The sequence below is a fragment of the Catharus ustulatus genome, chromosome 3 (genome assembly GCF_009819885.2).
Source record: "Catharus ustulatus isolate bCatUst1 chromosome 3, bCatUst1.pri.v2, whole genome shotgun sequence".
NCBI classification, from domain to species: domain Eukaryota; kingdom Metazoa; phylum Chordata; class Aves; order Passeriformes; family Turdidae; genus Catharus; species Catharus ustulatus.
In genome coordinates, this window is record NC_046223.1 from 72,573,935 (window position 1) to 72,596,417 (window position 22,483).

At 41.6% G+C, this 22,483-nt stretch overlaps 1 protein-coding gene across 1 annotated transcript in view; it reads left to right on the forward strand.

Annotated features, from left to right (window-relative positions):
- Nucleotides 1-1,809: 1,809 nt before the first annotated feature.
- Nucleotides 1,810-22,483, forward strand: part of SEC63 (SEC63 homolog, protein translocation regulator) — a 60,271-nt gene continuing 39,597 nt past the window's right edge. The window contains exons 1-3 of the mRNA XM_033055152.2: nt 1,810-1,976; nt 20,824-20,923; nt 21,731-21,845. Coding sequence (XP_032911043.1) covers nt 1,853-1,976; nt 20,824-20,923; nt 21,731-21,845 — 339 coding nt within the window. The 5' untranslated portion in view covers nt 1,810-1,852. The remainder of the gene's footprint in view (nt 1,977-20,823; nt 20,924-21,730; nt 21,846-22,483) is intronic.

Genomic DNA, 22,483 nt, shown 5'->3' on the forward strand with positions numbered 1-22,483 from the left:
TGAATGCATTGACCAGAGATTTTCTACAGAGCACTTACTCATGCTCTTTCCTGTGTGCATTTTACAGTGCCTTGTAAGATCTTGGCTCACCCACTGCTCATCCCTCAAGCAGGTGCCCTCACAAGCCTTCCTCATCTAACAGGCTCCTTTCATAAAACCTGCAGGAACATAATTGTCTGTGAATGCTCTGTCCCTTTATCCGCCTGAAGTAGCAAACTCAGCAAACGAACACAGCTGGAGGAACAGCATTTCCTCTGCTTACAAAACTGGTCTGATTACATGTGTAGGTTTTTACCTGCCGTGTCTTCTTTACTGTGCACAGCAGCTTTTCACTACCTCGCTGTAAAACATTAAGGACTAGAAACGCAGAGGGAGATGAGTTTTAATGCATTCAGGGTTCTTCCAAAACATCTACTGAAGGAATTAGAGTCACAACCCCTTGTAGTGCATGATGATCCTGCAACTAAGTTCGGAATTAGAGATATTTTAAATGTTTGCTCATGTTTGCTGATGGCCCACCCTCCAAATTCTGAGAACTCTATTATGTCTGAAATACTTTCCTGTTGCCAGGCTCTTCTTGGTGAGAACAGAACAAGAGGCAACAGGCAGAAACTGATGCACAGGAAGTGCCAACAAACATGAGTCAGAACATCTTTACGTGTGGGTGACTGAGCACTGGAACAGGTTGCCCAGAGAGGTCGCAGTCACCGTCATTGGAGATACTCAGAAACCATAAGGATGCAATCCTGTCCTGCTGAATGTATTCAGAACGACCTTGACAGGCTGGAGATTTAGGTGGAGAGAAACCTAATGAGGTTCAACTAGGACAAGTGTAGGATACTGCACCTGAGGAGGAATAATTTCAAATGCCAGTACAGGCTGAGACTGATGTGCTGGAGAAGGGACTCTTGGTGGATGACAAGGCAACCATGAGTTGGCAGCAGCCTTGAGGCCAAGAGGGCCAATGGTACCCTAGGGTGCATTGGGAAGAGTGTGGCCAGCAGGTCAAGGGAGGTGATCCTGCCTCTCTACTCATCCCGAGTGAGGCCACACTGTGCCCAATTTTGGGTTTCTCAGTACCTAAGAGACAAAGAGCTACTGAAGAGGGTCCAGCAGAGGTGATGAGGGCTCTGCAGCATCTCTCTTATGAGGAGTGACTGAGGGAGCTGGGTCTGTTTAGTCTGGAGAAGACAGAGAAGATCTCATCCATGCATATACATTTCTCAATGGCGTTTGTCAAGAGGATGGTGTGAGACTCTTCCGTGGTGCCCTGTGACAGAGTGAGGTTAGCTGCAAGCTAAAACACAAGAAGTTCCACCTCAACATGAGGAAGACCTCTACATGGAGGGTCGCAGAGCACTGGAACAGGCTCTGGGCATGGATTCTCTCTCTCTGGAGGTATTCCAGATATGGGCGGGTTCCTCTGTCACCTGCTCCTCGGCAGGGGGTTTTGGACGAGATCCAGAAATCGCTTCCAACCTCAAGGAACCTATGATTCTGTGGCACGTGCTCTGACACAACCCTGCTTTAGCAGGGATATCAGACCGGGTAGCCGGGCATCCCACACCCGCGCTGCGCACGCCGAGATTCGGCCGCTCGGCGATGCCGGGATTTACCGCTTCCCTCAGGGGCGGGGCTTCGGGCGAGCCAATGGGCGGGCAGGCGGGCGGGGGGCTCGGGCCGGGCTTGCCCATGACGCCACACGGGCTATGGTGGCTGACTAGTGACACGTCTCCTTGCGCGGCCTGGCAAGGGGCGGGCGGGCGAGCCTGCGATCTCGCGGGATCCCGGGGCGGCTGCACCGGGGGGCCGCCGGCGGCAGCGGCGGCGGGGACGGGCGGCCGGCTCGGCCATGGCGGGGCAGCAGTTCCAGTACGACGACAGCGGCAACACGTTCTTCTACTTCCTCACCAGCTTCGTGGGGCTCATCGTCATCCCCGCCACCTACTACCTGTGGCCGCGGGACCAGCACGCCGGTGAGCGGCCCAGCCCTGGGCACGGCCGGCTCCTGCGCCGCGGCACAGCGGGGCCAGGCCGGGCCCACCGCGGAGCCGCCGCGGTCGGGGCGCCCGCCCGGCCCTGCCCGCGCCCCCGGGGGCCGCCTGGAGGGGCGGCGGCCCCGCGCTGCGCTCGCCGGCGGCCATTTAGCGGTACCTGGGCCGGAGGAAGGGTCCCGGGGCCGCCCCCGGAGCGCGCCCGGCTCCGCGCCGCGGCTCCTGCAGAGTCATCGCCGCGCCGGGCTCCGGGGCTTTGTTTGGGGTTCGCCTTTTCCCTTGCCTGCGCGGCGTGTTTCGGGGCGGATGACCTAAATTTTGATCGTGGGGAAAGAGCAAGCTATTGAGTTGGGGGCAAAGAGGAAAAGTTGCCGGGCTCAGCTTTTATGTGCCGTAAGGTCACGGCGAGTGCGAAAATGGGGAATTATTTTTTTTTTCCAATGCGAATCACAGTTAAATGTCGGAAGGGCTACGTTTCTATTTAACGCTTCGGGTGATGCTTTGTATCCCTGAACAGTGTTATAAAGTTTCTTTGACTAGTTCAGAATCTCATTTCCAAAGTAATTTTCCGCTTTGTCTTTCCTGCATCTCTCTATTCTTGGAAGGAGAAGGCGTTTTGGTATACAGGCTGCACAGGAACATGTTTTTAACAGCAGTTCTGACATTAAAAGGGCTGTAGAAATGGTGTTTAATGGCTGGGTAGTAAGTACTGAGTAGAACAGGGATGCTTGATAGTGGTTCCCATTGCAGAAACCTACTGACTTCTTAAGAACAGTTGTGCGTTGCGATCTGAGAAGAATCCCTTTTGTTCCTTGCATCTTTTTACGTTCAGTGTCTGGTGGTTACATAGTGGCTTTGATGCTGTTTTAAAGGCTTGCCAGGTTCTGCTTAACTTAGTTTTTTATGTAAAAGAAATACCTAACAATGAAATCTTAATTCTGTACCTCCTAGTAAGGAGTAGGATAGAACAAATGTTATTTTGGTGCTAAATCACAGCTGTTCTCAGTCTTGGCTGCTGCCAGACATGCCTGTAGCTTCTGGCAGGGCCCTGGCTGGAAAACCTCTTTGGAGGATTGGTCTCTGCCCTCAGGTACTTACTACCTGTAAGCTGAGGACTTAGTTCTCTCTGCTGACTGTTGCAAGAGGGAGGCGTTACTGTTGTTGAAGATGATTTGTAATCTTTGGGTTATTCTTGAGGAGCGGGGGATCAGAGAGAGAGTATTACTTCTGTAACCTTTTTCCAAACCTCAAGATCTTTGTTTTATTTTTGTTCTGGTGAAGGGTGGGAGGCAGTGGGGGAGAAAATCGCTTTTTCTCTTGAATAATGCTTTACTTCCTCCCTAGTTCTTAGAAGTTGCTTCTTGGGAAGACGATTGTGACTTGCCTGAGATGCTGTGCAGAATGGTATGGCCAGCAAGGACACTCTGTGATGTTAACATCAGTTTCTGGGGGCTGACAGAAGCAGGAAAAGCAGTAGAAATGCTGTCAAACTTGAAAGCACTTTACTAACCTTACATAGTTGATCCTCAACTATCCTTACAGAGTGGCAGAAAATGAAAACCTGACTTTGGAATATGGTAGTATGGATTTCACCCAGTTTCCAAAGAGGCCTACCATTAAATATATTACCAATTTCTTTCAGTCTAACCAGCGCTGTCCAGGATATGGAGGACCTGCTGCATATTATTCTGCATTCAGTGCTAAATTCTTACAAAGCTATGTCAAACAAAGCAAAAGGTAGATTTTGTTATGCTGGTGGTGCAAAAAAATGAGTCAACTAAGTGAAAATCACCAGTGGAAATGGAAGGAGATAGAAGGTTGATTTCTGCCTCAGAATTGTCTTAAAGGATTTTAAAATGTGAAAGTAGTCCAGTTCTTAGCATATGCATTAATGGCATGCCTACAGTCTCTTGATTGACTTCTGTTCTGCAGGCTCTGTGTAAACAAAGAGTTGAGGTGTCATGCAGATCATCATTTGGGACTAATGTTGATCTACTAAGTAAGTTAATATGAAGTAAATCTGCTAAGTATTAGAACATTGTGATGTTCAAGTTGTTTAAATGTATGGCTCTTAGGCATGTAATTTCCAGCAAAATCCTCTCAGTATTTTTCTCAGAACTTTTTGTATGTATTCAACCATACCTGTTCCAGCATTTGAGCAAGATTTCAGGAATAAATTAAAACCTTGTGATGATGAAAAATACTAATTGTTTAGCCACCGCTTCTTGTTTTCAGAGTAATTCACTAGTTTAAAAAAACAACAAAACCACTTATTTCAGAAGCTATGAGAAGACCTGTGTCTTCAAAAGAGAAATCTTCCAGCGCTAGTAACTCCTGCTTCCTCTGATGATCAGAACTATCTGGATGTTGTTATGAGGTGTTATTTTGATGCTAATTTAGAGTGGAGTTTCCAATACTGAGGCACAGTACTGGGCCAAAGAGAATAAGCTATACCAAGACCTCTGCCCTCTGTGTATAGGACCAAGTAACATTTTTGTTCTGGAACTCTGTTTTGTCACACCTGTGCCTTTGTCACCTGTACTGGACTTTGCAAGGTGCAGTTGTACTGGTGAGCTCTTTCAGCTGCAGAAGTGAAGAAGACCAAAAGCTGGGGAGCTTTTGAAGCAAATCAGATGGTTGTCCTCCTCAGTTCAAGACCCCTTTGCAATGCAAACCAGAGCATCCAAAAGACACAGAGCAGACTCCTTTTTTGGTAAGAACTGGGTTGGAAGAGGAGATTCAGCCACATTGTGTTGCAAGAGCAGACTAGAGCTAGTGTGACGCAAGGGTGAAATGCTCATTGCAGGAAGGTCATGCCGTTGGTGCCTGCTGCTTCCATCTACAAATGTGCTGCCGTGGATTGCTGATATGTGATACAGTACAGAGTGACAGCAGAGGGAGAAATACAGCAAAAATCTGGGAATTGCTGATGGCCTGTAATATTTTAGGATTTGTTCTGTGCTGTAGTTATGTAGTAAATGCTCATAGAATAAATAACGCCCCCAGAACTCAGTGTTTTGCTATGGTGAAGATTGGAAAATAAGACTGGATCTATATTGCTTTACTACTTCGAGGAAACTCAATGTGTTACCTAATGTCAGATTTGTAGTAGAATAGTTTTTTGGCAAGCCATTAACATTTTGCTTTTAGTTCTTATAATAAACTTTTGGAAAGCCTTTTCAGTACTACTGTCTGGAAGAACAGCATGATGCAACTTATGTCTCTTAAGCCCTGAGAAAAATTTGAGCTGCTTTTTTCCCCAGACATTCTGAAATGTTGCTGCAGCCTGCAGTAGGGGTTGATGCTAATATTTGGGAGGGTTTTGCTGTGGTGTGCTGGACACCCTGTGAGTGCTCCCATAATTTCATTACCTCAGCTTTGATAAACCAAACAAGCAGTTAATTGACTTTGTAAACTGGATTTGTCCAAATGACTTCACCTCCTTGGTGTTCTCACCAGAGCTAATAAGGCCTTTATAAAAGATTAATTGTTCAGCTTTGTGTCTTGGACTGAAGTTTCATAATTGCATCAAGGTAGCAGTGCTCTAGCAGTGTTAAGTCTTGTATTTCTCCCCATCCCTTGTGCCAAATAGAGCGCCAGTGTGTGGGAGTGGAAGAAAGTAATTTTAGCTAAAATTAATTTTTGACCCTTTCCCTCCCCCCCACCTTTCTTCTGTTTTACTGTTAATGTGTATTCTTTTCTGTATAAGACTTTGTGTGTGCCTGGGGTGGTGCAGAATGTGAGTGAGGGAAAGAAGACTGATTCTTTCAGTGTTGTTGATAGCTCCAGATGATGGTAAAGATGGCTTCAGGCTATGTCGTTTATCCTTGACTTGTCTCTTTAAAACATATATGTGTGTATATATGTTTTATTACTAAAAAAGGTAATGTTTTTTCTGGGTTACCTTTATTTAGGGAAAATACTGCCTCATTAGTTTGAGTAAAACCATTGCAAGGAGTGCTCTCAGAACAAAAAATGTGGTTGCTAAAGAGTTATTTCTGGTGCAGATTCTTTCTTAACTAAAAGGTATTTTCTGCAATGGGAGTTTTCAAGTTGTTTTTCTAAAAGTAAATTGTGAGATTTGAAGAAAAAGATTTTTTTTTCCCTGAGCAGTTAGGGGTGAAGGAGTGTCCATCAAAGTATCTTCCTGTTGTTGGACTTGCTTTGAAGTTTCAGTGCAAGCTTGTGTAGATTAAATATCAACATCTAGAAAGGAAATGGAGAGCAAGGGGTGAAATAATTTAGTTGGATGATATGGCAGTTGTTGCACAATGCTGATGTGTTTGCTGAACTTTGTGTACTTTTTGACTTATACCTGTGCTGCTGGATTGAGACACATAATTATAAAGCTGTGCTGAAACAGGTGGTCATAGATTGTGATGTGCTTTGTAGTTAAGTATGTATCTGGAAGCTTGCTGTTTCATCTTTTTTAGTTTTTTTAGGTCTACATTAAATAAGTTATCCTGTTTTAGGGCATTGGGTAGTCATAATTTGTTTCAAAGCTGATGGAAAGAATAGAAGTATATATCCTGAGTTTTTTGCAGTAACTTGAACAAAACAAGATGTTGACAACATTTCAGAAACCCCAAAGAAAAACAACTGTGAATGCAGGGATAATACTAATACAAGTTTTCAGTCTCTTCTCTAAAAGAAAAGAGGCTGTAGGAGCTATTCTATTTGGAATGTAGATCTTTCTTCCTGAAGTTTAAGAACATAAAAACTACTGTAGGCAAGGGAAAAAAAAACAGATGAATGATTACATTTTTGTATCTAGAAAAAAGTATTGATATGAAATGGATAAAAGCTATTTAGTTTATTTTCATTATGATAGAAATCCATACAAAGTCTATGGTGTTCCATTTTTTTTTAAAAAAATTTGTTTGGCTTTTGTTTGTGGTATTTTTTTTGTTGTTGCTGCTCCCCAGCCCAGCTGTATGTTGTCCTGTTGCTCACTACTAACACTTTTCCTTAGCATCCTCTCCTCTCAAATGTTTCTGTGTGAGATATAGCTAAAGTTTTCTTGAAGAACACTGGGCTAATACAAAGAAAAACTTCTAAAAATCGGGTTAAAGAAGGCAATTTCTAGCTAGTTGTTGCCATGCCTGTAGGAAGTAGCATAGGCAGTTAGAGAACCCTAGTGCTATTCCAGCCTTTTTTGTACTGAGGCTGGGCAAAGTACAGAAATATTTAAAAAATACAGCTTACTTGGTGACTATTGAAAGGGAGAATATAAGATCATGTTGATACTTAATATTATTTTGTTTATTCTTTACTGTATTGCTATTTTGAAGCAGTAGGGCTTTTTATATACTTCTATAAATAGTAGTTGGCACTCACATTCAAAACCTTGATCAGAAATCCTGACAAAGTTGTTCTGTTATGGTTTGCTGTCTTAGGAACCATACTTTTCAGTATATCTGCCCGCTGTACTGGATATCTCTTTGTAGTAGTGTCAGTAATAAAGATTTCCTTGTAATTTTTTTTTTTTTTCATCTGTGTGTCTTGAGGCTGACCTCAGAGATTCTCATATTAAACCCCTGCTTTAAGATGCAGGTAGGGGAACTGAGACTATGAAGTTTATTTGGCTGAGGACAAGCAGTGAGTATGCAACTTGGATGTGACTCAAGCCAGCATAGAGAATGCAGGCAACACTTCTTCAGTTCTATCTGTAATGGAGTAATGAGCACTTGTACCTCACAGCAACTAGGGGAGAGGAAGCAGCATTGCAGCTGCTCCCACTCCAGGTAAAATTCTTCTGTGATGCTTCTGATCCTCTGGTGTGAGATAAATTTGGTTGGAGTGGGTTAACTGTGATGCCTGTCCTTGGCCACAGCTCACTGAAATCTCATTAACCTTACTCCAAAGTCTTTCACAGCATTTTGGTATTTGGTAATGCAGGATAAGGTACAGGACAGGATAAAACCGCAGGATGCCATGCTCATTGCTGATGTGGTGGATAAGCATGGGTGTGAAAACTTGATATCTGTGAATGTAAGCATTTTGTGCCCATACATTTGTGCTTATCCTTTTTTGTTAATATAATCTTTCATCATTGTGTCAGGAAGTGGGAGGAGAGTCAGTGAAACTCAGTTACGTATATAAGGACTGTTATTACATACAAATTGAGGTTTTTTGATAGATTGAGTGTACCATGGTTGACTCAAACCATTTCAAGTTCAGAAACACACAGTTTATTAGGTGATGATTAAAGGCAGACTAAAATGTAATGGTGATACTTAACTTTTTGTTAGATTTTTTTTCACTATTTTGATGTTTTGAAGTGGTAGGGGATTTTTAGAAACATTTGAAGAAGGGGCAAACATCATGAGATGCCACTAGCAATGCCTAGCAATTGTCTCTAAATATATTTTTCAAAACAAAGCGTTTGTACAGAGTTATCCAAACTACTCTGTTATTTGGGAAAGAAAAAAAACCTGTCTTTTCATGGAATTTAAAAAAAAGTATTGTAATCTTACTACAACCACTATGGCTTCCTAGCAGTAAAACAAAATTAATAGCCCTCTATTAGAGATTAGTTGGGACTGTCCAGAATACAAAATGCTGAAAAGCTTTTTTGTGGCAGGTTAAAGATCAAGCTATTACAAGAACTTTATCTTTCATTACAGGTACATAAAAATAAAGTAGTTTCTATTTTTAAAAAATTCATCCTATGTTATGGACGCTTATGAAAACAGTGTACTGAAGGTTTTATTACACAAATAACAGTTGTTCATTTAGTAGTTGCTGCAAGGTTATCTTGATTACTCACAGAGATGACACCAAACTACCAGGATATACCGGCTGTGTATTAGAGAATTAGATTCAGTTGTGGTTTTGTGGGCAGCTAAGCTGTTCCTGGAGAAGGAACAGGAATTTTGAGAGAGAAGCAAGGTAAATGACAAGGAGTGGAATCAATAGTGATTCCATAGTTTGGAGGTCTTTTTTTTTTTTTTTAGTTTGTTGGTTGTGATTTCTTTTTTTAATATGTGTTTCAAATTCATGCCTGTGAAGAAGGGTTCAGATCTGCAGCAATTTGAACAAGTTTTGACTGGGGCTGATGCTGCATCCTTGCCCCCTGTGCCCCCTGCTTTCTCCCTTTGTGGGGTTTATAGGCCTTTTCCTCAGTTACTATCCAGGACCTGACACATATCTCCATTTCATTATGAGGAGGGTTGTGTTGGCTAGAAATACCAAGAGCAGGGTACAGGTACAAGAGCACAAAACAGTTACCTAATCTCTTTCCTGAGCAAAAAGATTAGTGTCTGCACCAGTTTTTAAATAAGTGTACAATTAACATTTCAGAGGTGTTTTCATATTTTCACCTAGTATTTCTCTTTTACAGGACATTGTTTACAGGATTTTAAATTCAGATGATTCCTTTATTGTGGTTCACTGGGTGAACTGTTTGAAACTAGGATATTTGTAGGCATTTGTGGCTGCTACAAAGGCTTACCTTACCATTAAAGTTTCAAATCTTTTTTTCTTTAGAAACAGAAGAATGGACATACTGGGTCAGATCAGGTGGGGTTTTTTATGTACAGTAATTTCACGAATACAAGCCGCACCAATTTGACCAAAATTTTGGTGGAAACCCGGACGTGCGGCCAGTATTCCGGGGCGGCTAATACATTAACAAAATTCTAAAAGCTGCCAACACGGAAGTGAGAGCCCGCGGCAGCCCCAAGCCAAGCTGGAGCCCGGCCGGCCCCGGCAGAGGTGGGAAAGCCTGGCAGAGGCGGGGCCAGCAGTGCGGGGGGCGGGCGGCTGAGCCTGAGCCAGCAGGGCGGGGCAGGGAGGGCGGCAGAGCCTGAGCCAGCAGGGCGGGGCAGGGAGGGTGGCAGAGCCTGGGCCAGCATGGCGGGGGAGTCGGCAGAAGCGGGGCTGGCAGTGCATGGGAGCCCGACTGCATAGGGGAAGATAGCAGAAGCAGGAAGCCCGGCGGCGCGGGGCTGCCCGGCGGCGGGGAAAAGCCCCGTAGAAGCAGGGCTGGCAGTGCACGGGAGCCACATTGCATAGGATAGCATAGTTGAAGCAGGAAGCCCGGCGGCGCGGGGCTGTCCGGCGGCGGGGAAAAGCCCCCTAGAAGCAGGGCTGGCAGTGCACGGGAGCCACATTGCATAGGATAGCATAGTAGAAGCAGGAAGCCCGGCAGCGCGGGGCTGCCCGGTGGCGGGGAAAAGCCCCCTAGAAGCAGGGCTGGCAGTGCACGGGAGCCACACTGCATAGGAGAGGACAGTTGAAGCAGGAAGCCCCGGCGGCGCGGGGCTGCCCGGCGGCGGGGAAAAGCCCCGTAGAAGCAGGGCTGGCAGTGCATGGGAGCCCAGGGGAACCGGGGCTAGCAGCGTGGGGGAGCCCGGCGGTGCGGCGGCCAGCAGTGCCGGCCAGGGCGAGCCAACATGGCAGCGGCGGTGCAGACGGGAGCGGGGAGCCAGGGAGTCTGGCAGCGGCGGTGGCAGCAGCACCGCCCGCAGGGCAAGCAAACGCAGCAGTGGCAGTGCAGACGGGAGCAGGGAGCCTGGCGGCGGCGGCGGCAGCAACGCCGCCCGGCCGGCCCAGCCAAGCCGTAGCGCCGAGCCGGGCCATCCACCCCTATCGGCAACCATGAGCGGGCCGAGCCTGCCTGGCCCCGCCCCGAGCCAGTAAAGCCCGCTATGCCGCGATCCTGTTGCTAATTGGCCAATTTGTGAAAGCTGCGCACGGATTCTCGCGACGAACGAAAGTGCGGCTAATATTCGGGGTGCGGCTTATCTATTGACAAAGACAGCAACATTGTCGAGGCACCGGGGGTGCGGCTTATAATCCGTGCGGCTTGTATTCGTGAAACTACTGTACTATTACAGAAGTGAACGCCTTAAGGAAGGAGTAACAGGGCAAGCATAAATGGTGCTTCCTTTGCATATTCACTGTGTTTCTATGGGTTTTGAATTCAGATGCTTTTGGTATAGCATCTATACCATCCTGTGTGAGGGAGGTCACCATATCTGCCACCCACACTATAAATAATCACCTTCGTTTTGAAGCTGCTTTTGATGTTGCTTAACAATCCTAATTTGCTCTCCTGGAAGAGGCAGTAAACATTCAGTCCTGGCTGTCACTTAGGTTTTTTACAGTCTTTCATTACCTGTCCTTGCACTTTACTCTCAGCTGAAAGATTTGTAGATTATATTTTGGACATAAATCTCCTTGTACATTTGATGGCCCTTGTTCACCTTAATGGACTGTTTTCTGGTTGCCTTTCTTTAAAAGGTGGGGACTAGGACTGTGCATCATACTTAAGGTATGTACAGCCTCAAGGTTGGTTACCTTCAGCTTATGTGATAGGGTAATAATATCTTCCTTTTCTCGTAGGAATGCTCTAAACACATGCTCTGATTTTTATTAGTAAAAGCATTCAGCTGAAGTTTACGGTAATTTCACGATTATAAGCTGCACCATTTTCACTAAAATTTTGGTCCAAACCCAAAGTGCGGCTTATAATCAGGTGCGGCTTATATACGGACAAAGAACAAAAAGTTGCTGTTTTAGTTTGGAGGACAGGTGTCTGCTGAGAAAGGCAGGAACTTCTCTTTGAAATGGAGAATGTAAACCTGGTCCCTCCAAATTATTATAATTTTGAAATCAAGGGGCTTTCAGGCAAAAATATGGAAATTAGGAATAACAGTTCTTTACTAGGGAAATTAAAATAGAAATACAGTACTACAAAGAAACAAACTCCAAACCCTGACAAAGTCAGAGTACAACCTGACACCCCATCAGGCAGGGTGTTGGTAGTAGTCCCATTAAATGATGATTGCAGTCCCCTTGCAGTGACAGATGTGGCTCAGTTGAAGCAATGCTCCTGCAGAAGGTGCAGTTTCCCTCTGGAGGTCCAGTGGTGATGTGGAAAATCCGATTTTCCTCTGGAGTCCAGTGGAGAAAGGGGCTCCCTTAGTGTCCTAAAACCTCTGTTTTTATTTTGGTGAGAAATGTTGGGCTCTTCCCCCTGGCTGGAGCAACTTCCAATGGGATGCAGTAATTTTATCAGTCCCACAGTGGGACTCAATGGGCCATTAGCAGAAAATGACTCGCTGGAGGAAGGATTGGGTGTGAAAAGATAAAGAACAATGCCCTGCCTGGTTTCAATGGATGGCCGATTAGCAGAATATCTCCCTGGGAGATAAGGATCACTGCCCCCACCCTCAACAGATGGTGATAGAACAGATACCTTTTATCACACTCTGTATTGTAACATGCGGCTTATAATCAGGTGCGGCTTATGATCGTGAAATTACTGTACATGGAAAAGTTTCTTACAACACCAAGATTTCATTTCTGAGAGATAACGGTCAGCTCAGGTTGAGCTCTTCCTTGTATACATAGAATTAGGACAACCCCCACTGCACTTTACATTTTCAGACTCTCAATTTCATGTGCCATTCAAAAGTGCACTTGCTTGAACTTTACAATTCTTCAGGATGCCCTTGTCCTTGTTACCCAGAATAAGTTAATGTCATCCAGAAGCTTTATTTTACTGCTCACCCATCTAGTCAGGTTACTTATTAATGAAATTTGTTGTGGTTCCAACACAGGTTCCTGCAGAGCTCCTGGCGATGTCCTTCTGCTGGGAGAATTGACAATTCACTCTGTCTTCTAGTCACATATTTATTTTTGCAATAGTTAGATGGTTGTCCTGAAAGACTTGTGAGAGGAACCTTTTAGAAATGTTTTGGAAACCACAGACTGTATCAGCAGGATCTGTTCCATATTTTTGCTTCCTTGAGAGGACTTTACCAAACACTCTACTGATGATAGATGGATGTATGGTATTTGTCCTTGCATCCACTAGTTCTGTCCTTTATTAAAGTGTCTTCAGGGAGTGCATGAGAACAGTACTGACTACAAGCATTTTTAATGATTGGTGATATGCTAAGTGACTTTTGTTTACATTTGTTTTGGATTGAATGTGCTCTGGTTTCCTCCCCACACCAAACTGATAAAATTAAGCTAATAGTTAAGAGTGTGTAATCTTGGAGCCCAGCATTGTTGTTGGCTTCATCTGAAATTGTTGACCTTGACTTGTGTGGGTGTTGTTCCATAGCAAAATGTCTAGTTCGCTGATTCCTCTCAGATTGTATGAAAAGTTCTGCAGTACATCTGTAGGTCCAGCCCTACTATAAATTTGATAATTTAGGTGATAGAGCTTAAAGGTTATTACAGTTAGTTCCACTGACAGTTTTGTCAGTGCAAATGAGACGGTACACTAACAGGAAGGACAAAGTTTGGAAATGGCTTGATTAGCTGTAGTGAAATGTGGCACTGTGCCTGACTGACTGTAAACAGAAAGCTTGAGTAAGTAAACTCTGGAAAAAAGTTAACTTTCAAGATACTGAATCATCTTACATTGCTGTTTTTTGAAGCTGTTAGTAGCAAATGCTATCTTTTGGTCAGCAAATATGTGTGGAATTGTGGGAATGGAAAGTTAGGTTACTTTTTGTTCCTTTTAAACTTTATCTAGTTGCTGCAAAACATGCTCTGGAAAACAGCAGCCTTGCTGTTAAGTCTTTTGCAGGTCTCTTTGTAGTTAATGTTAACTGCTTGGGGTTTTAATACTTAACATGTTACTCAAAACACGTGATTTTTTTGGCTTATTTTATTAATATTCACTAGAGAGAAAAATTTCTTTGAAAGCAACTAGAGTGAGATTATTCAACTATAAATGTTTTAGTTAAGAGGTTAACCTGGACATGACCTCTTTATAGATAAATAATGAGAGTAATGAGGACAATTCTTATAATGATAGACATTAAAGTTAGAAAGTATCTATGAGATGGCTTAATTCTTCACTGCTATGGTCCATTCAAAGTCCTGGAACATGCTTTACATTTTTCTTTTTTTTTTTTTTTTCAAGTAATCCTATTGGGAACACTAGTGCTTCTTCGAAGGCTTTTGCATTTAAGCAACAGTGTTTTAGAACACTTCAAAATAAATTTAATTTGCTTCATGCCTAATTTTACAGTAGAAGTCAATCCTATTATAGTAAAGTTGAAATTGCTCAGTACTTCAGAGGAGTTGCTGACTTTGAGTTTGCTGCGAGTTTCAATCCTGCCTCTTAATTGCTGGCAAAGATGGGTTACTGCTTTTGCAACACAGTTATAGTGTTTGTCAGTGTCTTTTTTGAAAGTAATGTGTGGGGTTTTTTCCTAATCCAGTGACTTCTTAAATTATTGTCAGATAACATACTATATCCATGTGGAGTCTTGCTTTGTAATAATTATCAAAGAAATGTCAATAGAGTTAAGCATAGATGGCCTAGTGAAATAGTAGGGTAATCTTTCCCTACTTCATCTGTTATCCAAGAAATGGCTAGGCGCTTAAGGAAGTAAATTTGTTCAGAGAACCTCAGTTCAAGACCTCAGTAAATAAGTTGTTAATACAATTATTTAATTTCTGGTACTGTTGAAGTAGAAAAAAGGTGTTCAGATTTTGCATATATATAAATATACATAACTGTTGAAAGTAAATAGGAGCCTACTTAAGTGTACAGTTTAGAGGATTAAAACTGTAGAACCCTGAATCTGGAAACTCTTGGGAGTGTTTTGACTGAGCCTGTTGCCCCCAGTTTTTAGAGAACAGATACCTTTACTCAAGACTTGCATGCTGTGTATATTACTTGCACCTCTTGGTGCTTTCCACAGGTACAAGTTTTCCATTCAGGTTTGGAGAGAGAATCATACTATAAATGAGTTTTGTGAAAGTCTGGTTTTAAAGTGATCTTGGTATTTTTTAGGGCTGCAGAACTGTTGCTCTGTTCCTTGCTGAAAGAAGTAATTTTCTTTCAAAGCCATTCTCCTTTGGATGAATTGTCTGCAGCTGGTGGGCAGAATATTTAATGTGCACCTCCTCCTATTTCTTTTTCTGACGGAGTCCACTGGATCTGTATTTTAGACTATGTGACTTTGGTTTTCCTAGGAGCCTGAAGATAGGAAGAACATAGGAGGCTAGGATGTATTTCTGCTCTTTCCTGCAGTTTGAGGTCGAATAATGGAAAACTGGTGTCTTCAATGTATTCTGGATATTAGCTTTTTGCTTGATTTTGGCGGTCATAAAAATTGACCGATACTTTAAAACTTCTATGTGCTTTATATATAAATACTGATGCCAGTAGTCTTATTTGGGGTATTTTTTTCCTTAAAACTGACCTTTGTTTGTTGCAGCTGAAACAAGATTCTGGAGATTAAAACTTCTCAGAATAATTGCAGCTGTACGTCTTTCCATTCTCTCTCTTCTGGAGTTGCCTCTCTCCAATAACAATAAATGTGTAATCTTCTCTCTTTTTTTTCTCGGAAGGATGAAGAAAAATGTCCCTTGGGGCTTTTTTTTTTTGTTTTGTTTTTTCAAAGCACTTTTTGGAACCTCCAGATCCAAAACATAAAGATTAGGTCTAGGTAGGGTTCATTTGTCAAGCATTCCTGAGGGTTGAGTGTATCCTCCTGTTTCTTTGGAAATGAGTATGTAGGGTGGGTGAACCTCAAAACCAAACTTCAACCAGGCATGGCTGAGTTGTAAACACAGGTTGAATGTAATCTCTGGAAATGGGAAATCCAGCCTGAAATTAGCTTCCTTCTGTGTCTGTATATCCTGTGTCCTCACCCATTGTGTGTTTGGTAAATCAGAACGGAGTTTGAGACAGATACGAGTAATTTTTGCCCCATGAGGATGGTCAAACTGTAGAATAGATTGTTCAGTCACAGTGAGCTCTCTTTGAAACTACTCCGAAGGCCTATGGCCAGACCTTGAGCAACTGCTTTTTTGACTCTCTTCTTAGCAGCAGGATTGGATTAGGTTTCTCTTGGAGTCTTTTCCACTTTTCCAGCCTGTTGGGTTGTTCCGTTTTACCTAAGAACTGTGTGGTCTGTGTTACCTGTGCAGAAAAAGCCAGTGCCTCTGGCTTAAAGAACTGGATATTCAAGGGGTTTGCATAAGTTCTGATCAAGAGAAGTTGACTGTGACTGTTTACTTAAACATTCTCTGCTTGTACCTGTGTCATACCTAAATTTCTGTGAGGCCTCTGACAAAGTTGTGAAAGACATGGCACTCAGGTTTTCTTTTGTGTCAGTACTAGTTATATTTCTTGAACTTGAAAAGTATATTAAGATGTAGTTTTGACTAGATATTCGCATACATTTTTAAAGTTACTATAATATGCACTTGTGAGAACCGTTGAGAGTAAGAATTACATTGGGGAAAATCTGCTTGTGAATCTCAGGAACTTTGGATGCCTCAAGAACAATGTGGAGGGAAATAAAGCAAGCATGGGATGCTTCCCCAGATTATTTACAGGGATGAAGTGTCAGTCTACATCCTCATGTGAGAGGGGTGCTTTAACCGTACCTTGATGCATGGGTTAGTGTTAGTGAGATTAACTCAAAAGCCCACGGGTACATTATGCCTTTGCTTTCCAAGGCTCTTTAATGCCTATTCCTAAAACTGCAGGAGAGATTCACTATTGTGAAGGATTTTGCCCATCGAATGGGAAGTGGTGTTGATTGGTGGAAAAGCATTTCCTCCCACCCCACACACACTTGTCTCCCTGTGATTCCATATCAAGGGATGTTGTCTGAAGTGCTCTTACACTGTAATGGGAAACCATGATCTGGACTGAGAAGAAACAAGAGAACTCTACTTGTCTGTTTTTAAAACTCTGAACCTCTTTCTCTGACAGAATATGGATTCCAGAGCTAAGATCCAGAGAAAAGTACAATTCATATTTCACAAGTATTCACTCCAGTGTGATCAGAGTTGGCAGGATATTGCAGGGCAATGTGCCAGTTCTATGGCATGGTAAATTCACTTGTGTGAAAAGGGAGCTCCTTTTGTCAGACAAAGGCAAAGCAAAAAAGACTGATTTTTCCCCAACTTGCTAATTAGTAATAAGTTGCTGCTTTTGTTAAATACTGGAATTATCTGGTGTTCTGGCTTTTGCAAGCCTTTTTGTATTTTTTTTTTTTTTTAGTTTTTCTTCTTTTTATAATTTTCTTTCAAGTTTTTTTCTTATTTTCTTTTCTTTGTATTTTTTTTTAATTTTGCTCTCTCCTTTTTTCCCTTATCGTTTTTGTTTTTCCTGCAACCATTGTCTTCCTAATACGATAAGTATTTTCTCTCGTGCAATTGCATGCTTTCTCTAAATAAACAGGGAGCCTGTTTTTCCTAGATACAGTAGGAATATAGGTTTCTTAGTATGGTATTTTGCCAGTGGCTTTCTGCCTAAACTGAGAGTTATGCTGTCTGTATTGCTCCTTCTTTTTCCTGAGTAGGTGCCTGTTTTTGAATTCCACAAATTAACATGTGTTAATGATAACATATGATAGAGGAAGTGCCTCAGAATAGCTCCAAATAATTTGAGTAGTCTGGACTTCAGCCTCAGTTTGGGTAGAATTTGATTCTTTCTTTATGTTCTGAACAGATAACTGTAAACAATCGTCTTTTTAGTGCTCTGTTTCCTTTTGGGGTTGTTAGTCAAATGAGACCATTGCCATCCCAAGATCAGAAAGAGATTAATAAGATGCTTTTGCTTTGATATTGTTTGATCAACTGTAATTAGATTTGATCGAGAGTTGTTCAAATGTATGTGTAAAAAATGCAATGGCTACTTACATCATTCCTTACTTTGGTGCTTGGCTGAAGAGGTCCCCTTGTGCAGCATAGCACTTCCAGGAATCCAGTTGCCAAGTGTTCAGAGGGCTTAATTTTTGCTCATACTGCGTGGCTCAGGTTGCTTTTTTTTTTCATTTGATGCCATTGTCAGACTGGTCTTCTGCAGCTGTTACTGGAAAGCTGTTCCAAACCCTCAATTCAGTGTTTATTGTAAACCACATTTAGTCGTCAATTTTTGTTTGACTTTCTGCCAGCTCTTCAGTTTATCTTGCTCAACTATGTTTCATTTCTCCAAGGTGCCTTCCTCTAAAGCATTTTTGGCATGGTAAGGTAGAAGGTACTGGCAATTCTTGTAGGGAGGATGCGGAGTGGGGAAAGGAGAGTGTCGTCTGGTCCTTGGAGGCCTGGACAGTTGGCAGGTTTGAGAAGTGGGGCACTGTGGCATCGGTTTTTGAAGTCAAGGCACAGCAGCTTGTTAAAACATCAAAATCCCAGAGAGAATACTAAGTGGCTCAGGTGCTGATCTGGGTCCATGTGGTTGAACTGATGAACAGTTGGTTTCATCTTGCTTCAGCACCAAACAACTGAATTGATTGACAGTCTTTGAAGTAAATGATTTAGGCTTAAGCACATGTGTCTTCTGATGCCTGATTTACTCAAGTGTAGTCAGTAACTTCTTCATAAAAGCATCACAGTATGGCTCATAGCTGTCCAGTGACCATGTAAAACCTTTGGAGCACTTTCTTCCCTGTTTGTTGCAAAGCTTTTTTGTCCTCATGACTTTGTTGTCAGTGTAGTCTTTAATGGCATCAAGTTTGGTTGGTTTTTCTTTTTCTTTTTTTTTTTTAATTTTATTTTTTGTAATGCCAATTCTTTGTTTAGTTCTGTCTCTTTAGTTTTACTTTAAGTTGATAATTTAATTTTAAGTAACAATTAGCTTCTGGTTGCAGTGAATCCAGTTTTGAACCAAGAGAGATCTCCTACTATTGTTGTCTTAAAATAAAAAAAGCAAAGACAAAATGCCAAATTAATTTACATTCTCTGCTGGTAGGAAGTGAGTGTTGCATTTTCAATGTTTTCATTGTCTGCTGAATTTTTTCTTTCACAGTGCTTTCTAAAGCCTTACATAAGTAAAACTAAGTGGAGGATTGGTTAACCAAATTTTAGTCGTAATTTTTTTTGTTTAGAAAGCTTTGTGTTTTAGATATGGGAACAATCTTTGCAGCTCAAGAGAGCTGCAAAATTCTGTGTTTCATCTGTTGCACAAAATAGAAGTTTGGAAGCTTATTTTGAAGCATGGCAGGAGTGAGACGCAGGGGACTGAATTATCCTTGATTATCTCTCTCTGTCTTTGGGGGTGATGGGACTACTAATATAATCTTCACAGGAATTGCATCAAATGTCATACCCAGTTTTGGGGAGACTATACTCTACAGAATTAGGTAGTTCAGAATAAACTGATCCACTTTTTTCTGTTTCTTGCCTGTGTAAGCATTAATAGTTGTCTGCTTTACTAGTTTGTGGGTGGCCACATGTCATTTGTGTTCCCACTCTATCTCTGCCAAATCAGTCAGAGTTTGAAATACCATCCAGGGCTCACATCTAATCTGCCTTAAATCTGAACTCATGGTTGATGTGGAGCACAATGGTCATGTTTCTCCAGCCTCAAAGAGTTTGGTGGATGCTAGTTGAATTCTGCGTGTTTCATCTGAATTGTGTGCTTGCTTAGAAATTCGAGTAGATCAACACCATATCCCACCTTCCAGCACCTTCAGAATAACAAAACAGCAGGAGTTGTCACTGTCTTCCACTGTTGCCTTTTAGAAATTGGCCAGATAAAAATGTCTTCATGTATCATAACTGCAATTTTAATTAAGATGAGTTCAACTCCAGGTTGGATGAGGCTCTGAGCAACCTGGTCTAATGGGTGGCATCCCTGTTGATAGCTGGGTGGTTGGAACTAGATAATATTTGAGGTCCCTTCCAAAGCAAACCATCCTGTGATTCTGTGAGAGCATCACCTCGTCAAAAGTACTAAGTTGAGATTTAAGACTTAGTAGGATATGACTGACATGTGCTTTGGATCAAAGTTGTTAATATAATTCCTGTATTTACATAAGTTATGATTGTCTTTTAAATTTTGTTCACCAGCAATATCTGAGTGTATTGACAGGATGAATTTTCTTTTGTCTTGGTTGTTTTTCCTTTAGTCTGAAAAGGGGCGAGTGATCTTATTCTTTTGCAAGTTAGGTAATTACAGTGACATCCTAACTTCAGAAGTGTTACAGGTCAGACTGCATAGTTTATGGATAGACAAGTTACTTAAACAGGAGTTTAATTGCAACATATAATTTTAGTATGTGGAGAAATTCTGTACAAGTTATTTGCTTTCCACTGTACTTTCCGTAGTATAAAGAAATTCCTTGATCAAGGCTAAGTTGGTCCTGATTAGCTCTGCAATACAATCAGAACTCTCTTAACAGAGTTTCCGTGCCTCATCATGGTGAGTTTGACGGTATAAGTGCGATTTCCTTCCAGCTCTAACCTGTCCTGAAAGGACCATGGGAAGAAGTCTTTTTGACTGTCATTAATGTGAAAGCTCCCTTGCTGAAGGCATGTATTACTTAGCTGCATGGCTTACAAGTCACTGTTGTCTTTATCTTCCTTCCTTTTACACTTCAGCAGAAAAACCCAAATGAAGGCAACTTATAAAAGCAGATGTCACAAAGAGGAAGAAAATGCATCATATTTTGCACTGAGGAAGGAGCTGTTGCTCCTTCTGTACTCTTTATTTGTATGCAAACACCAGTTCGCCTGTAGGTTGCATTCTGTTTGTTTGTTTGTTTTTCCTGCATGCGGTAGCTGACATACTGAAATGGGAAACTTTTGGAGTTGACTGGCAGAAGCAAAGTTTGCAGGTGCATGTTAGGCAAAGGCTGGGTTCATGTGTGATGGTTACTGTGTGGCATATAGAAAGCAGAACAGATTCCTTTTAGGTAGAGAGTAATCTGACCAACTTCTTACGTTTATGCATGTACAACGTCACTTAAATGGATAAAAAGCATTCTTTCCTCTGGTAATGCTGGGACTTATGTTAGTCCTCCAACTGACCTTGTACTGCCTGCTTGGGGTGAGGTGAGCATGTTTGTTCTGTGTTTTGTCACCTTGGTTGATCACAATCTCTCTATCTTTATAGAACAAATTCGATTAAAGAACATAAGGAACGTATATGGAAGGTGTTTGTGGTACCGCTTGCGACTGCTAAAGCCACAGCAGAATATAATTCCTACAGTGAAGTACGTACATTTCATTTGCATGAACGTCCATTAATGCAATTCTTACTTTTTTTTTTTTTAAATAGAAATACATTGGTTTGTAATCAAGGCAGGACTTAGTTATGTTTGTGTCACTAAAGAGATATTTACAATCTGCTATATTTGAATAATAAATAGGTAATCATTATTGCCTGGTAGGGCTTGAAATCAAGATGCATGCTGTTTGTCCTGTATAAAATATCTTAGAAATGAGACCAGTGAGCCTCAGCTGTAAAAAAAAAAGTAAACAATGCATTTATTTGTTAAAAAAAAATAAAATTCTCCCTCACTGAAATTAGTAGTGCTAGTGCAATCTTTTAATTTAAATATTTAGTATGTGAATATATAGACTCAAATATAAAAGAATAATAACTTTTTATGTTGGAAGGTGAAAGCTTTCTATCCATCATTTCCATTTTGCTCCCACCCTCAAAATATTTTGCTGTCTGTTATGCACCTGTGTCACCTTTTTGTATTATGTTTTTTTTCTTTTTAGCACATTGTCTAGGATCTAGTTAAAATTGTCCTTTAAAAATAGGAAATTATAATATATACCCGCTGAGGACAGACAATTAAAGAATGGAAAGAGACTTTGTGGTAGTGGATTGTCCTTGTTAAAAACTAGGAGAAAAAGTGGTATTAAAATTGAGGTACTAATACGTGCTTTAGTGTTTCTTGCTGTTTTAATACCATTTCTTGAAGAGTGATATAGGATGGCTTCTAATGTTATTAGAATAGTGCTAGAGCTAGTAGATCTGTGTATTAAAAAAATTCTTTTCTTCCAAACAGGAAAATAGTCCTCCTTGCTGGCTGGGCATTATTTTTGTTCCTTGCATACAAAGTTTCCAAAACAGACAGAGAGTATCAAGAATACAACCCTTATGAAGTGTTACATTTGGATCCTGTGAGTAATAACATCTTTCACTAGTCTGTACTACTGTAACTGTGTATTTTGTGTGTAGATGTCTAATCTTAGACTTGTTTTTTCAAACAAAGTAAGTTTAGCGATTTTTTCTAGGGTTTTGTTCTCTTTTGGCATGTGAAAGTTGCTGCTGCATGTTATGAAGTCAGTTGTTACGTGTTTTTTGCCTATATCTGTACCAGTAATGTAATATAGCTGTACTAGTAATGTAGTGAGGTGGGTTTTTAAAAATCCTATTCTGATGTTTTCCTCTCTGTGTACAGGAAAACAAAAAAAAAAATCTGCTTTTTATGCCCTGTGTAAATCTTCTCAATAGGCACTTTTAGGGATGCTGAAGAAACTGTATAAGCAAGAATGGGAATTCATTTGACTTACAGTTTCTGTACAGAGTAATAAATGAGGGGTTTCACTGAAGGGTGTTGGTGATGCACATTATGACATAGTGCAGGCTATCTTGAATCTTGGTTGTAACTGTGAATGCAAACTACAAATTCTAAACAGTGATCTCAGCCAACAGGTTTATTAAACTGGAATAAAAAAAGATATGGTGCTTATCTGGGAAATAGATGCAGTGCTTTGTTTATACTGAAGGACTGGTACAAAATGGATGCAAAAAATTA